This window comes from Babylonia areolata, chromosome 6, assembly GCF_041734735.1.
Source record: "Babylonia areolata isolate BAREFJ2019XMU chromosome 6, ASM4173473v1, whole genome shotgun sequence".
NCBI lineage: Eukaryota > Metazoa > Mollusca > Gastropoda > Neogastropoda > Buccinidae > Babylonia > Babylonia areolata.
Genome location: NC_134881.1, coordinates 24102873 through 24120372, shown reverse-complemented (window position 1 = coordinate 24120372; position 17500 = coordinate 24102873). Strand labels below are relative to the sequence as shown.

At 41.1% G+C, this 17500-nt stretch overlaps 1 protein-coding gene across 7 annotated transcripts in view; it reads left to right on the top strand.

The window, feature by feature from the left end:
* Positions 1-17500, top strand: part of LOC143282851 (uncharacterized) — a 30732-nt gene that overhangs the window by 10875 nt on the left and 2357 nt on the right. For all 7 annotated transcript variants that reach the window (XM_076588692.1, XM_076588694.1, XM_076588690.1 and 4 more), the window contains exons 2-6: positions 1-2; positions 605-744; positions 2703-2733; positions 16347-16843; positions 17264-17333. The exon at positions 1-2 is cut by the window's left edge. In XM_076588692.1, coding sequence (XP_076444807.1) covers positions 1-2; positions 605-744; positions 2703-2733; positions 16347-16843; positions 17264-17333 — 740 coding nt within the window. The remainder of the gene's footprint in view (positions 3-604; positions 745-2702; positions 2734-16346; positions 16844-17263; positions 17334-17500) is intronic.

Below are 17500 nucleotides of genomic sequence, written 5' to 3'. Positions count from 1 at the left end.
CGGTAACTACCTGCATCCTTGTATCTTTTCTTGTCTTTGCATCCTTATGATTTTTTCTATGTCTGTCTCTTTTTCTCTCCCTGTCTTTCTCTCCTCATCTTCCTCATTTTCCTTCTATCTCCCTCATAACAGTCAAATGGAGGATCAGAGAGAGACAGACAGACAGAGAGAGAGAGAGACAGACAGAGAGAGAGAGAGAAGGAATTAATGTAAGAGTTTCAGAGACATCAGGGATGACAGAGTGAGAGGGGGTGTGGGGGTGAGAAGAGTCAGAGGAAGACAGACAGAGAGAGAGAGAAAGGGAGGAGACACACACACACACACACACACACATACACACACACACGCACGCACGCTTGCATGCACGCACGCACGCACGCACACACACACACACACACACACACACACACACAGACAGAGGGAGAGAGATACAGAGACAGAGACTTAGATAGAGAGACACGGAGAAACAGACAGAGAATAAGACAGAGACCGATGGACAGACAGGCAGTCACTAAAGTGTCATGCAAATAATATAACATCACCAAAATGACGTGACAACTCGAATCAGCTTGGCTAAGTGGATGGATGGTTCCTTTGCCATCAGATACCCAAGATGCTCAAGTGAGTGGTGCCAGGTGCTTCGCCTCTGCCAGAGGACATCTTGACCTCCCTGGCCCCACATCCAGGAACCCCCTAAAAGAAGATCCGCCCCCAGCGGATGCTGACATCACTCCTTCACAGGCTGTTAGTTCGTAGCCCTATTTCTACATTCCTTCAATGTACTTCAGAATTGTGTTAATGGTTTCTGATTGTTATTATCATCATTGAATTGTTACTGTTAATTGTAATTGCATGTTAGTTATGCTTTTTTTCTGCTTTTTTTTTCTTTTTCTTTTTTTTTTTTTTGGACAGTTTTCTACCTTTTCTGTTTTCCTCTTCACTCCCCCCCGCCCCCCTTGTGAGTTTAGAATCCCTGTGTGTGTGTGTTTGTGTGTGTATGTGTGTGTGTGTGTGTGTGTGTGTGTGTGTCATTTTCTCCCTCACTCCCTCTCTCTTTCTCTGTCTGTCTGTGTCTCTCTGTCTCTGCTTATCTCTGTTTCTCCTCCCTCCCTCCCTCCCTCTCTCTCTCTCTCTGCGTTTATGTGTGTCTCTCCGTCCCTCTCTCTCTCTCTCTCTCTCTCTGTCTGTCTGTCGATGCCTCTGTCAATTTTTTTTTCAGACGTGTATCTGCTATTGTGAAGTTAAACCAAAGTGGAAGCGTGCGCACGTTCGATTGCATGTGAGTGAGTGAACGTGCGTGCGTGCGCGCGCGCGCGCGCGTGTTTGTGTGTGTGTTGTGTGTGTGTGTGTGTGTGTGTGTGTGTGTGTGTGTGTGTGTGTGCGCGCGCGCGCGCTATGTCTGTGACTGTGACTGTGTCTGTGTGCGCGACGAGATTAAAAAAACCACACCACCTTTCGGCTTTGGTTTTAACTACACGAGTTACCAATCCATACATAATCAAAATAGTCACACGAAAATGTGACTTATCTTATCGTTAAGTTAGAGAGGCGCCATGGCTGATATCGGTTAGTCGATCATTGAACTTGTGATCCAGGCGTTCAGCGGCGGTGATCAGGGTTCGAAGTCTAGTGGCGGTCAGCATCGTGTTGTGTCCTTGGAGAAGGTACACATCTCCGATTTTCCTCACGTCCATACAGCAGTGTGTACTTGACTTCAGTGGAGGAAGGCTTCTTCATCTTCTTCTTCTTCTTCTCCTCCTCCTTCTCTTTCTTCTCCTCCTTCTTCTCCTTCTCCCCCTCCTTTTCCTCCTTCTCCTCCTCCTCCTTCTTCTCCTCCTCCTCCTTCTTCTCCTCCTCCTCCTTACATCCCAGCAGTGCACGTCCACACAGCAGTGTGAATGGGTACCTCTTCTCCTCCTTCTCCTCCTCCTTCTTCTTCTCCGTCTTCTTCTTCTTCTCCTCCTTCTCTTCATCCTTCTGCTTCTTCTTCTCCTTCTTCTCCTCCTCCTCCTTCTCCTCCTCCTTATCCTTCTTCTCCTTCTCCCCCTTCTCCTTCTCCTCCTCCTCCTTCTTCTCCATCTTCTCCTTCTCCTCCATCTTCTCCTTCTTCTTCTCCTTCTTCTCCGTTTTCTCCTTCTTCTCCTTCTCCTCCTTTTTCTCCTCCTCCTTCTCCTACTTCTCCTCCTCCTTCTTCTCCTACTTTTCCTCCTCCTCCTTCTTCTCCATCTTCTTCTTCTTCTCCTCCTTCTCCTCCTCCTTCTTTTCTTTCTTCTTCTTCTCCTCCTTCTTCTTCTCCGTCTTCTCCTTCTTGTTCTTTTCTTTCTTCTTCTCCTCCTTCTTCTCCTCCTCCTTCTTCTCCTACTTCTTCTTCTTCTTCGTAGTAAGTGGGCTGCAACTCCCACGTTCACTCGCATGGACACGAGTGGGCTTTTACGTGTATGACCGTTTTTACCCCGCCATGTAGGCAACCATACTCCGTTTTCAGGGGTTTCGGATGGGGAGAAGGTTTCAAACGGCGAATTCACTGCCCAGATGGACGAACAAAAAAAGAAAGAAAAAAAAAAGGTTATAGAACTTTGAATCTGCATGCTGTTTCTATAGTTTCCTTTGTCCCTTAACTATTGTTTCAGTTTAGTTCTTTTTTTGCTTTTTTTGCTTTTTTTTTTGCTTTTTTTTTCTATTAAGTGGTTGCTATGTTTCAGGGCCGAGTTCCTGTACAATGCACGGACGACCGTAAGTGTCTTTCCTTTTTTTTTCTTTTTTTTCCCTTCCTTGTAATGTCGATGCTTGAACGAAGCTTATTTCATAAGTATCCTTTGCAGACCGGATATAAATGATGAAACAAGGGAAAGAAAGAACGGAATTTTCCGATTCCATTTTTAGTTCAGTTCGAGTCACTTTAGCATGCGGGAAAATTGAGAATCCTTGTTCGTATGCAAAGCAGGTAGAAAGAGTTAGATAAAATACAAACACGCAAAAAAATAAAATAAATAAAATAAAATAATAATAATAAATAAATAAATAAATAAAAGGCGTACAACAAAAGGTGAAGAGATTGGAAAAAAAAAAAACACACACACAAAACAACAACGACAAAAAACAACAAACAGCAACAGCAGCAACAACAACAAAGAGGAATTAAGAACACTCATTTCTTACATAAGTATTGTGTAGCCGGGTTGGCTACGATCTTCGTTGGGCCAGCTTAGCAGACGATTTTTGTGACTAGCCGAAGGTTACCAAGGAAGTTGTAAATCGGTCACAAGTTATCTCCCTTTACAGGGAACCGTATGATGATTTTCATCAATTTGTTAAATTATAAACACTTCCTTATAGATGAGATTATAGTTTTGTGTTATGTAACTTCAGAACGATCATACTTCTCAACTGTAATGATATCATTTGGCCAGAAAGCCTATAACTTTTTTAAACTAATATTTATGTGAATGAGTTTTGGCGCGATCTTCGAAATCCACTCAGTTGAAACATACAAAATACCTTCGTTTTCTATAAATCGATATAGTTGCCGTAGAATTTAGAATGTGCATTAAAATGTAAATGATTAAGGCTTCTTCTCGTGTACTGCTTTCCGTGTACACCTAAGTTATATAGTAGGCGGCATTAAATATAAATCCTGCACTTTGTGATAAAAATATAATAATTGACATACATGTACAATAAGTCCTAATGAACCCATTAAGCGAGGGATCCACTTTTCCAGTGGCTTGTGGCAAGCGTAAAAATTAATTAAAATTAATTACGAAGACCATTTATACCACTCACACGCGAATGGGACACCATAGTATTTAGCAAGGCGGGATGTGGCATGACCCCGGCCTGACCCGCAGCTGTCAGCACCTTCCCTATTTCAGAGACTGGCGCTTAGCGCGCACTGCGCTGGTTTGGTTGTTCTCATCGCCCATGGCAGACCAGAAACTGAAGTACGGCAATCCTTAGCGACAAAAGTTAGATTTTTAAAACGAAGGTGTTATGCCTTTTTCTTTCATTCTTTTTAAATTAAAAAAAATCATTAAAAAAATCTGCTATTGAAGTGTGGTAATCAACAATAGGGTATTGCTACTGCGTTTAATTTTTAGATGAAAGTATTATATAACTGTAACTGTACAGTTAACAAAAAAGTGAATAAATAAATTAATAAATAGATAAATTAATAAATAACGAAAGAAAGAATGACACAGAGAGAGAGAGAGAGAGAGAGAGAGAGAGAGAGAAAATTAAAAAGGGATGGTTTAGTTTGTACAAGACAAAATGACCTAATTAATTTACGGACTTAATGGTAGCTATTGACAACCCTGTAGATTGCATATTCTGTAACGAAGTATGCTTAAATTGATTTTTTCGTATGATTAGAGCATATAGCCCTGAAGAGGCCTTCACAGTCGACAGGGTTCTGAACAATGTGAAATTGAAACTTAAAGAAATGAGCTCGCCACAACTGTCTTGCTTTGTTCTCAGAGAGTTATGTCATGTCAATGCAGACAAGTATGTTGTTGCTGTGATCCGCCACAGTCCAGGTCGATGACTGAAGACGTGGTGGAAATCGACTGGAATCTTTGTGCGATATGTCAAACAGCATCACAAGAAACTTTGATCTGCCCAACCAAGCGAGAATGTGCTGGTTACGCCTATGTTACTGAAACCCTTGCTGATTTTAAAAGATTAGGACATTGCCCAATTCTGTTGATCTGTCTTTGATGAAGGAGATGGATATGAAGCAACGTTTCTACATTTTTCTAAGTGGCAGAAGAGATGTAGAACAGAGGAAAGCAGGGACAACCTCTAAAAGGAGACTGGGAGCATATATATATATATATATATATATATATATATATATATAAGAATTTCAAATCCAGTGCTAGTCCTGTGAAAACAAGAAACATGTTTGGTATTCATGCGAATAAATTAATGCATTTTTTTAAACAGTGATCAGGGTATACTGCAAGGAGCTGGACTTAGGACTTGATTACAAGATGAGAAACTGAGCAGAAGAGCTTCAGGATAAAAGTCTTTTAGTTAAATTTGCTTCAGGGGACATGGTAACAATAGATGTGTACCATACACATGCTCATTTAACTCTATAGACGTGCTGACAATCTGTCAAATGCAAACTCACGAGAGAAAAATAAAGACATGGACGATGATATGTCTCAGTTGTGTAGAATATACACGTATGGACTGGCACAATCAGGAATGGAGCAAACTGAAGTGCATTCATCACGTATCAAACATAAACTTCGCACAGCTCTTCCAGACCCCATTGCCACTTTACAAAGCAGAGAAGTGTCCTAATGTTTAACAAAAACCTCGGTGACACCATCAAGAAACGAGCAGTTATGATTCAGAAGCTTCACATCTTGCAAAAACCGCTGAACTGATTAGAAGTGATCTGTTGTAGCCAGATAGTTCATTCAATGGCAAATTCATCCACAGAATGTCAAGAAAATTGTATACATTTCACCTTAAAGGCGCCCATCAGCATGATGACCAGTGGGCCAGATTCCACCGAAGAATTAACCACTCCACACCAGATTCAAAATGTTGTCAGTATATCACAGATAATTGCATATAAATGCAAAAAATCATTAAAAGCAACATCACATATGCAGCGCAACAGGACACAGACATCATTCCTAATCTACTAGCCTTAAAGTTCACTGTCAGACAAGAAAGCTAGGGCTGGTTGAAATCCTTCATAGCCTTGGCCTTGGAATCTTATACAAGCATGTGTTGTCTATTTCAACAGATATTGCAAACAGTATAATTATAGCAAAAATTTGAAACAGACGGTGTAGTTCTTCCGCCAAGAATGATGACAAACATTTACATAGTTGGAGCGGTCGATAAAACTGACCACATCTCAAGATTGACAACAGCGGGAAACACCTTCCATGGGATATTTGATGCAGAATAAGCATGAAGACGCAGATGCAATTATGCACTTCACACCCCTAGTTCAGCAATCGGTGTCAGCCAGAATGGAAATAATGCCCCCCCCCCCCCCCCCCCGCCCCCCCCCCTCCCCCCTCTGTCACCTACACAAAAGTGCATCCAGTTGCTCTGACCTCCAAAGATGTCTAAATACCACCATGTAACGTCAGTGCAAAACCAGCCGTCAGACTTGAAAGCAAGACGCGCAACACTGAAAGTGAATGGTTGGTGTACTGCAAAGGTGTCAGCGTAGTGAGCAAGGACGGAGGGGCGGATGAAGACATCAAGAACCGCATCAACAAAGCGAGGCATGCCTTCAACACCCTGCGGCCAATTTGGAACTCTGTATCTCTTTCCACCCACACCAAACTGAGGATCTTCAACATCAACGTTAAGGAGTCCTCTCGTGTGGCTCTGAAACATGGCGAACAACCAAGACGAACACAAGCAAACGACTGGCCTTCATCAATAGATGCCTGCACCATATTTCAAATGATCAGATGACCAGAGACAGTATCAAATGCCTGCCTCTGGAGAAGAACCAACCAGGTGCCCCTTAGTGAGGAGATCAGGAAGAGGAAATGGGGCTAGATAGCAATACCCTTCGAAAGCCTCCAGACGACACCACAAGACAGGAGGCGAGCTGGCTGACCAAAGCAGACCTGGAAAAGAAGCTTTGGAGGATGAGATGAAGACACAGCCGGATGGACATAGGCCCGGCTGAAGAGAGCAGCCAAAAACCGAGTCCGCTGGAGTACTGTTGCATCCCTATGGTCCAGAAGGAGTCAAGAGGCAAACATCAAATAAGAAAGTCACTGCAAAGGTGTCATTGAAGATGAACATGAGATCGCCACTGGTACACTTTCCTGGTCAGACTTCCATGCTGCACGTCATGAGTATCTGGACAGACATACTAGCAACATTGGCCATGCTATCAGAAAATGTGCACTGAATCGCAATGACAAAACATGTAATGGACGTCGTGCAGCCTGTGGTGGAGCATCCAGGGCAGCATGGAGTCATTGGACCAACCTGTGTATGCCCTGGGCAAGAAAAAAAGTGAAATGTGAAATTACAGTCACCAGTGTGCGCAACGGTATATTAAAATTTCTCCTTATCCTCCCACATCGGACTGCTGTAAAGGACTGCAGGACAGAAGGCAGTCAAGCATCAGCGACAAGACCCACCACCCTTCCTTGGAAGCACTCTTTACCCTTATGAGAATGAGAAGGATTTTACTATTCTACAATCATTCTTCTCCACATTGAATCTAGTAAGTACGATATTGTCTGTCAGTGCTGAATGAAAGACAAAACAAGCGAATTGAGCATATACTATATGTTTGCGGTTTTTGGTGAATGCTTGATATGAATTAAAAACGTATCCAAGCAAAAATGTTTTGGACATGCGTGTGGTGCCTCTGGAAATTGGCAGAGCTGATCGACCTTGATTATACTTACATTCACAGATTTACGATTGATTTTCTTTAATTACAAGTATATAATAAATAATAATAATAATAATAATAATGGTACTTATATAGCGCTGAATCTTGTGCAGAGACAAATCTAATCGCTTTCGCACCAGTCATTCTCACGCACGCATAACTCTAAAACTGGAGAAACTAAAGACAAGGAAGAGGCAGGGGAGGGAGGCTATTTTGGGAAGAGGTGGGTTCTAAGGCCAGACTTGAAAGAGCTGAGTATGGAGACTTGACGATGCGAAAGAGGAAGTTCATTCCAACTGCAAGGTCCAGAGACAGAGAAAGAACGGCGGCCAACAGTCGAGAGTTTGAATCTGGGTATGCGTAAGTGGAGTGGATCCGAAGCTGATCGTAGTGAGCGAAATGGAGTGTAGATGTGAAGGCAGCCACAGAGATAGGAAGGGGCTGATTTGTGAATACATTTGTAGCACAGAGTGCTGATCTTGTGCTTTATTCGGTGTGAGACAGGGAGCCAGTGGAGATGTTGCAAAAGAGGAGTGATGTGCTCAGATCTTTTCTTTCTGAGGACGAGTCGGGCAGCTGAAGGGACTGAATGGATGAAGCAGGCAAACCAGACAATAGAGAGTTACAGTAGTCAAGGCGAGAGAGAATGAGAGAGACGACAAGTCTAGATGTTGCGTCAATGGACAGATATTTCCGGATGGAACTGATGCGCCGCAGTTGACAGTAGCAGGATTGACATGTCTGATTGATAAATGTTTGCATGGACAGTGTGTTGTCAAGGACAACGTCGAGGTTCCTGACTGAACTGGACAGAGGGATGGATGTACTGCCAAGTTTGATTGTATTAGTTGTAATGGAAGAGAGTTTTTGTTTAGTTCCTATGATCATTGCTTCAGTTTTGTCCGCGATCAATTGTAACTTATTTAGAGTCATCCAATTTTGAATATCCAGGAAGCAGTTAGATGTTTCTTGCAAGAGCGACAACAGTTTTTCAGGTGTATCACTCTTTAGGAGTTGAGTGTCATCAGCATAAGAATGATGACTGACATTATGGCGGTTGATAACTTCAGCGAGAGGAGCAGTGTACAGTGTGAAGAGCACTGGGCCTAAAACAGATCCCTGTGGGACTCCATGTTCAATTTTAACGGGTTCAGACCGGAAATTATCAACAATGACAGACTGGAATCGATCAGTGAGATAAGATTTGAACCAGTTTAGAACAGTGCCGTTGATACCAAATGTAAAATGAAGACGGGAAAGAAGGATTGAATGGTCTATCGTGTCAAAGGCGGCTGACAAGTCGAGAAGAGTGAGAAGGGAGATCTGTCCTGAGTCGGACGCTAGCAGTAGGTTATTCAGGATGTGGAGGAGAGCGGTTTCGGTGCTGTGGTCAGCACGATAGGCAGACTGAAATGGGTGGATGAGATTGTTGAAACAAAGGTGATTGTTGAGCTGCTATATCAGTTTCATCAATGTCATATCTTAAGAGACTGAAGTACTTTGCAAAATATCAACTCATAGCAGAAGAAATTCAAAAAGAGGCTTAGTTGCTATCATAAACGGCACCCAAAGATCTAGACACATCTTTTTTCCCCTCCCCCTTCTTTTTTTTGTTTATGTTTATTTTGTTTGTTGTATATATATATATATATATATATATATATATATATATATATATATATATATATATATATATATATATATATTGTTTAGGGTACAAGTAGCCCAGAGAAAGATGAAAAATATGTACATGTTCTTTAAAATGTATGAGCAACATAACAGTGCACATTGAGATTAAACAACGACAGGTTAGCATCACTGACATTGTGACCTATTTTCTATTTTTATTTTATCTTTATTATTTTTGTCACGAAACACCCCTGAAGACATTTACATAACATAGCAAGTACATAACAGCATAATTAACATTCGGAGACCACATTCTGGACATTTCCACGTGTGAAATTGGGTAAGAAAACGAAATAACCGAGAAAATAAGTGTCATTTGTTTTGAACTCAGTGACCTACTTTAGACGCTGACCACACCCACTTCCGGTGCAGTGATAAGGTGGATCCCTTGCTTAAATGAACCACAAATGAATAAGGAATAAGAAAAACCAAACAGAATGTTTTTATCACGAAGTGCAGCTTTCACCTGTTTTTCGGACTTAATGCCCCCTACTAATAGGCATGCGATGGTACGAAATGTCTGACGGCATTTCGGCGCCACAAAACTATCTCTTCTTCAAGCCATTGGAATTCGTCAGTGCCGATTTGAGCAAAATACGTTTTTACAATACCTACACATTTTTATATCGTGTCTTGCAGATGTTTGCATTTCTGTTATCAATCTGATTAGTATAGTGCATGTATAATTGTGTTGTAGTTGGTTTAAACGAAGTATTTCATTGTCGATCACAAGTGCCAAAAGCACCGCCAAGCGGTGCCGACACGGGAGCTATCCGCTGAGTTTTCTCTTGAATTTTTACATAAAAAATCTTTACTCTAGAAGCAGATTTTATAGATGATTTTTATATAGTTGGAAATTCAGGATGTTCAGTTACTTAATTGTTGCAATTATATTACATATTGCGACGTATTAATTGTTGTAATGTACAAAAATGATACATGAACTCGTTAAAAGCTCGTTCATTCAGTGACTCTTTTTGTTTAAAGTTTTTAACTACATTAATTTTGTAGAAAATGGTTTAGCTTAAGAAAATGCTCGTCTCTTGGAGTTTTGTGTGATATATAATATGTCTATGTTAGTTCCCTGAGCCGAAAGTCAGAAGCCGCTAAAATTGGTCAAACAAACACAAGCTTGGCCCCTCAAGGCTCGCGGAGGGCCGGTTTCGTGAGTTGCTTCGCGGCGCTGGCTTTGCGGTTCGGCGGAACAGAATATAAGGAGTGAGCGAGTGCCAGACAAAGAGAGAACTCTCCTGGCCTGGAAGAATGAAAGAATAAAAGAAGAAAACCAGCGCACTGCCTTCCCGAGTCTACCTTGCCTGGCTGCAGCTCTCTTCTGCTAACACCTTCTACCTGTCTTCACCTTCTCCAACACCACCTTACCACCCTGTCACAACTGTGTTGTGTAATAGATTCCCTATCGCTGTTACAGTCTTCAACATGCTGCAGTGACAAAAGAACATCAACTCTAATGATTATTCTCTTTAAATGTACTGTATTCAAATGAGAGGAAGTGATTTTCGCTTGTTCAGTGATTTATTTTCCACTGACTAAGGATTTACATGTAATCAGTATAATGACAAGCGAAATGTGGAACGAGAAAATAGACCCCAATATACCAAACCTTTTGCAACTTTCCCCTTTTTCTTTCTTGAAGTCCCTTAGTCAAACACCACCGCTAAAAAGTTTGTTTTTTTTTTATTTAAAAAATAAAAGAATAAGAACGCACACACACACACACACACACACACACACACACACATATATATATATATATATATATATATATATATATATAGTGAGACAGAGAAAGATGTGTGCGTGTGTGTGTGTCTCTCTGTCTGTCTTTGTCTCTCTGTGTTTCTGTCTCTGTCTCTGTCTCTCTCATCTCAGTAACTCTGATAATATACATCTTTTTCTGTCTCACAACCAGCCTCAGCTGTACACCTGTATATCATATCATAGACACTAGAATTCTTGTCTTCTAGCAGTTGTGGTTAGTTGGTGGGGATTTCAAAGTATGACATGACACTGACTACAGCCTGACCACATGGCTCAACTGGTGGCTATTCAAGAAATCACTTGTAACTGTTTTGTTACCATGTTAGTGTTCACATTCCTGGATTGTATTTGAAGCAACCATTTCACTTTTGTCAGTTAAAAGAAATAAATCATAACAGGTCAGTTTGTGAAACTTTGAGATAACAATGTAAACAGTATTTTCTCTCTCATGTGCACTTTCACAGAAAGAGTCCTCGTGGCAAAAATCATGGTATCAATAGTCACTTTAATAACACACAGTAGCACATAGAACCAGTCAATACAAAGGATATACAGCAACAAAAAACAATACTCAGTTGGACCACTTTTCTTTAGTTGGCATCAGTAGGTTACATATACAAATAAATCAATGAAAAGGATACACCGCAACAAAAACAGGATGACAATATATGCACTCTCAGTGGAACCAACTACCAGTCTCTGGGGGTTACTCTTCTTGTAGCACATACAACCAGTAGTCACCAGTTTTCATCAATCAACACACACATTTTTTTTTTTATAAAAATAAAGGATACAAAGAATACACAGCAACGGAAACAAGCTGACAAGTCACACTCAGTGGGACCAGCTACCAATCAGTCTCTGTTGGGCTCTCTCTTCGTCATACATACAATCAATCTCCACTTTTTTTTCAGTCAGCATTAGTAGATTACATACATATACAAATAAATTATTCAAAAGAACATACAGCAACAGTTCTCTTTGCAGCACATATAACCAAAACATGCTGCGTGTACATGGATTACCAGATGCTTCAGAAAGTGCAAATTTCATTAGTGGTACCTCCACAGTTGAAGACTACTGATACATGAAGAAATACAGACCAAAAAAAAAAAAAAAAAAAAAAAAAAAAAAACTCAACCCAAAAGCAAAACTGTAGTTTCAAAGTAAAAGTATTATAAATGCAGCAACAAACACAATTTCTAGAGTGTGTGTAAAAGAACTGTGCGCACAGACGCATTAATGTGGAAAAGAAAGCTTCAAAGTCTCTTGCATATCATTTAGTTCATCTTTGTTTTCTTCTTCAATGGACTGTTTGAAATGAGAACAGGCTCTTTCTTCTTGGTATACACATTTCCTTTTGGCTGTACTTCCAGAGCAAGGCTGCGTGTGAGCCTGATTTTGTTTTCTTGGTAGGCAAAAGCCCACAATGTGGGGTTGTCACAGCGTTTCCCGAGACTCCGATGCCTCCCAAAATGCTCTTCCAAAGGGTCCTGGCAGAATATGCTGCTCAAAATGAATGGCACACCATTGTCCAAAAGGTACTTAGTGACTGAACAAAATGATCTGACTGTCATCACAAGACCTTTGTAAGTCTGATGTGTCAGAAACATCTGATTTCTTTCTGAGGAAGAAAAATTGCCAGGTCGTGTTTCAACGCTGTGTTTCCAGTCTTCAACATACCCCAGAAATTCAGACTGCAAAAATTCAAACCTTGGATCACTGCTGTCAGTGTACGGAGCAAGGTCTGGATTCCGTGTATGTACACCCTGGCTGAAATATCGGCCATTCAAACAGTCAAAAAACCGATTCATGAGCATGATGAATTTTGAAGTTTCTGAAGCATCTGGTCCTCCATGTACACGCATCATGGTACCCAAAGAGCGACTGAGCACCTGTGCTGCCAGTCTTACGTTCATACAGTTTGAACTGGTCACACTGACATGTTCATTAGTCAGTTTGGTGAACCGTGTTTCGAACTGAAGATCACGGTTGTACATATCTCTGACATGCTGCCAGAGTATGTGCTTTCCGTTGTTCCACAAGTACCGTGTGTGTCTTCCTGCGCCTGAACTGCTCAAATTGTTACAGGACTGTTTTCACCAGGTGAGGTGGGTCAGAAATAAAGAAAATGTTCCTGTCAGGTGCAAAAATATTGACTGTCTTGAAGCAAACATCATCTTCACAATCATCAGTTCTGTGCAGCTGGTAAAGCCGTTGATTTGCAGAGGCTTTGTCGCTGGTGGATGCTATCACCTTCAGCCGGCATTCAGTTTCCAAATATCCCACTGCCTGCCAGAACAATGGGAACAGCTCCCCTGCAGTGACAGCTGAAGTAGCAAAAAACCCTAAACTGACTGAGATGTTTGTGCTGATGCCCACAACAAAAAATGCAAGTGCATGAGTAGCCAGGCGATCAAAGCACCGGTGCTCTTCCCATTCGTCAACATTGACAAATCCCACCACCTGACCACTTCTGTTATCAAACACCAGGTCTGATTTGATTGTCATTTCATCATGCAAAAGCACAACGAAACGATCTGCTTCTTGCAGGTCTTTTGCAAGACGCTTCAGTTCATCCATGGCAGGTGTGTTGAAACCTTCTTTTGGTTGTAAAGCATTTGTATAATCTTTCAAAGTCGTTTCACCAGGCAGTTTGAGTACACCTGTCTTTCTCAAAGTCTCATATGCTGCAGGGCTACGGCTATGGATTAATATTGCTAAACGTATCAGCATGGGATGCCACCGCATTCCTCTCTCTTTGGAAGTGAATGCTTTCACTTGCTCCTTCCAAAAAAGGTCGGCAAGTGAATCTTGCCCTGCAGTTTCAACAACTTGCTTCAGGCTGTCATGAAGATGAGTGCTTACTTCAACACTTTCTTCTGCAAATGTTGACCTGAACTCTTCTACTTGTTCTTGAAGATTTTTGTTCATTTTTCTTAAGCTCTTCAGTTCACATGACAACTTCTCTTTTGAAATAAATCGAAGGGAGTCATGTTTACTGATAGGTTTTGAAGCACTGGCAAGGGCTCTGTTCTTCTTTTTCACCAGCAAGCGCTTCGCATTTCTGCATGCACTGCATGTCTCCAGAACAGTAGCACCTTGAAACATCACAACACAATTTACTGACCTTACCACAGATCCACTGGAACAGACTTCCCTGTAATATACCTGCTTTGAATTTTTTTCAAGAACATCTGCATACTGTTGCAGGTCAGGGTCAGTTGTTCCAATGCACATCTTTGCCGTAACTACATTTTTTAAGAAATCATGCAGCTTTGTTTTCTCCACACTGTCTGTCACATTTGGAACTTTCTTTCCCAACACAAAGAGATCAACTGTGAAATCACTACTTATTAATGCTTTCATTTTTACCTGATCCAGGATCAAATCTACAATGGCCACTGTCAGCTGTCTTGAGTCTTTTGATAGGAGGCACCAAGGTGCTGGAAGTCTCTGTGCATCCCTCTGAACTTCCTCAAATGTGTAGTATGCCACCCGCTCAGGTAGTTCTGGGGGTGGACGGCTAGTCTGCAACCAGAATCAGCATCATGCAGATAACTGAATATTTATTTTTATGCAAAAGAGATCAGTAAACATATGTACAATAATATACTATGTGTAACAGGTTCACCACTCACTAATTGTGTATTTTTAAACAGTGTTGTTCATTATCAGATGAAGTCCATTCATTAACTTTGTATGTGACTGTAGAATAATTACACTGGGTGTCCAGAATGATTGCCAAAGACTAAAGAGTAAGTCATCTTTGTGATTCTCATAGTTTAAAATTTACTTTCAAGGAAAAAAAAAAGACAATATTTAATCATTTATTTAAAATATTTTTATACCTTTGTATTTTGATATATCAATAGTTTTATCCTTTATGTGTGAATCTTATTCCCTTTTAAAAAAAAATGTACCATTAGGTTTGGGGTGTGACTAGCAATATATATATATATATATATATATATATATGTGTGTGTGTGTGTGTGTGTGTGTGTGTGTGTGTGTGTGTACTTTTATCATCTCAGCTGTGTGTATTAATGGATAACATAAAATACTCACCATGGACTGGCAGTTAATACTGTCAAAATGATAGCATGCATTAAACTTCTAACTATGAAATTGTGCTTGCTGCATCAGCAAAACCTGAAGTTTTCAATCATTTTCCAATTTTCAACAACTGTCTATGAATCAGCTGAAAAAAACAAAAACAAAGTTTAAGTATATTACAATAGTACATGCACAATACAACCCAAGATGAAGTTAAGCTTGCACATTTACTTAAAACAGGCACACAGTGATATACCAAATGTGTGGTACCAAATCCTGAAAAATAGCACTAGTATAGTAGTTAACAATAAACAATCTCCCCCCTCCACAAATGATTTCTGCTGGCTATACCTACCAATGGTTTTCGTGGGGGTGGTTTTGGTGTTTCCACTGACTTGTAAGGCATGAATTCAGTTGGAAGACTTCCAGGAATCAAGGATCGCACACCAGTGGGTCCTGCAAGACATACCATTTGGCATAGTCTACATCAAAAAAGATTTTATTTTACAAAACTTTCCTACCAAAAAACATACAAACTTAACAATAAGTGCACACAAAAATGTGCGCAATACATTTTACTATCGTGCACACCAAATGTTATTTTAAATATTATCTTTATACATCAAGAATTGTTATATAAAGTGCATTTGTAAAGTACCATTACTTTGCAGAAGCTTATTATTGTGCAGGAACTTGGTTGATACTACACACTTATGATTATCGTTATGCTTATGTTTACTTTAAAAATGTATGTAATCAGTGAAAGTTGAAAACGGTTTAGTAATCACCAGCATAAAAAAAAAGAACAAAAATAACAACAAAAAAAAAGAACATGCATTCATCTACACAGAGACACGTTATATATATATATATATATATATATATATATATATATATATATATATATATATAAAGTAAGCATACTAACAAATAAACACACAAGCAGAGATACACCTACAGGTATCATATCAACTGATATTCTTATAAGTACAACTCACCATATCGAAAGCAAGAATATGTGAAATGCCGTGAACAAACTGTCGCTCTGTCTGGATTGAACCCGCGGTCGACACGGTTGATGTTTTGAATCATTGCGTCCCTCCACTCATCGTTGTTCCCCTTCTTGGGTATAACATGAAAGGAAAGTCCTCTGTTCTTCGCTTTCTGTGCAGGACAGCCAACAATAGCGCAGTTAGCCCCTCCAGGCATGATGAAAATTACAACGTGCGGAAACGCGTGTGTTCCGAGTCGTAGCGGAAGTGCTCTGCCCGGCAGGTGCTGGAAACCGTTCTGTCCGATGCTCTTCGGATGCGCGGAGGAAGTTGACCGTCTATGAGATACTAGTGTCTTTGATCATATCTAAAAAAAAAAAAAAAAAAGAAAAAAAAAAGAACAAAATACAAGTACCCTGGCCATGGTGTTGCAGTCCTCCTACAAGTGGTGGTGGAAGACGACAATCCGGAAGGAAACGACGAGGTCGCGGGAGAGAGTGACGTCACTGAAGCTGGTGCAGTCCGTCATCCCAGCAGTACACAGCCCGTGATTGATGACGACCCGGGCGGAAATGATGACGAGGATGCTGTTGAGGGTGACGTCACAGAAGCTGGTGCAGTCCGTCATCCCAGCAGTACACAGCCCGTGAATGATGACGACCCGGGCGGAAATGATGACGAGGATGCTGTTGAGGGTGACGTCACTGAAGCTGGTGCAGTCCATCAGCCCAGCAGTACACAGCCAGTGGATGATGACGACCCGGGCGGAAATGATGACGAGGATGCTGTTGAGGGTGACGTCACTGAAGCTGGTGCAGTCCATCAGCCCAGCAGTACACAGCCAGTGGATGATGACGACCCGGGCGGAAATGATGACGACGAAGGTGCGGTGGGGGGTGACGTCACCAAACCTCAACCTCAGAGCGGCATGGTAAGTCGACTGATTCTCTACGTTCGCACAATAGGTATTTGTGTTTTTGTTGTTGTTGTTTTAATGCGTATAGACATCTGTATGCGTACTGGGGAGGAGCTGGGTGATTACGTGTGTGTGTGTGTGTGTGTGTGTGTGTGTGTGTGTGTGTGTGTGTGTGTGCAGGTGTGTACTTTTAGGTTTGGCTCTAATGGAGAGAGAGGGAGGGAGAGAGAGAGACAGATTCATGGATAAGGAATATAAACTGTTGATGTCTTTGCAAATGTATGTTAATGTGTGTGTGTGTGTGTGTGTGTGTGTGTGTGTGTGTCTGTCTGTCTGTCTGTCTGTCTGTCTGTGTGTGTCTGTGTGGCTGTGATTACACAAAATGTGTGTACATGTGCACAAATTGCTATGTTTCACGATGTGTCTATTTTCCAGCCTACCCACTTCAGGATGAGAAATGTCTACGTATTGAGAGGCGTTCCAACGGACGAGGATGGATATCAAGGTAATTTTAAAAGTATTGAGAGAGACAGACAGACAGAGAGAGAGAACTCTGAATGACTGTAATGACTCAGGCCAACAGCCCCTATCATGACAATTGTGAGAATATATATATATATAAAGATTACATTCAAAAATGCCACATGTACATTATAGCCAGCCTTCATACAG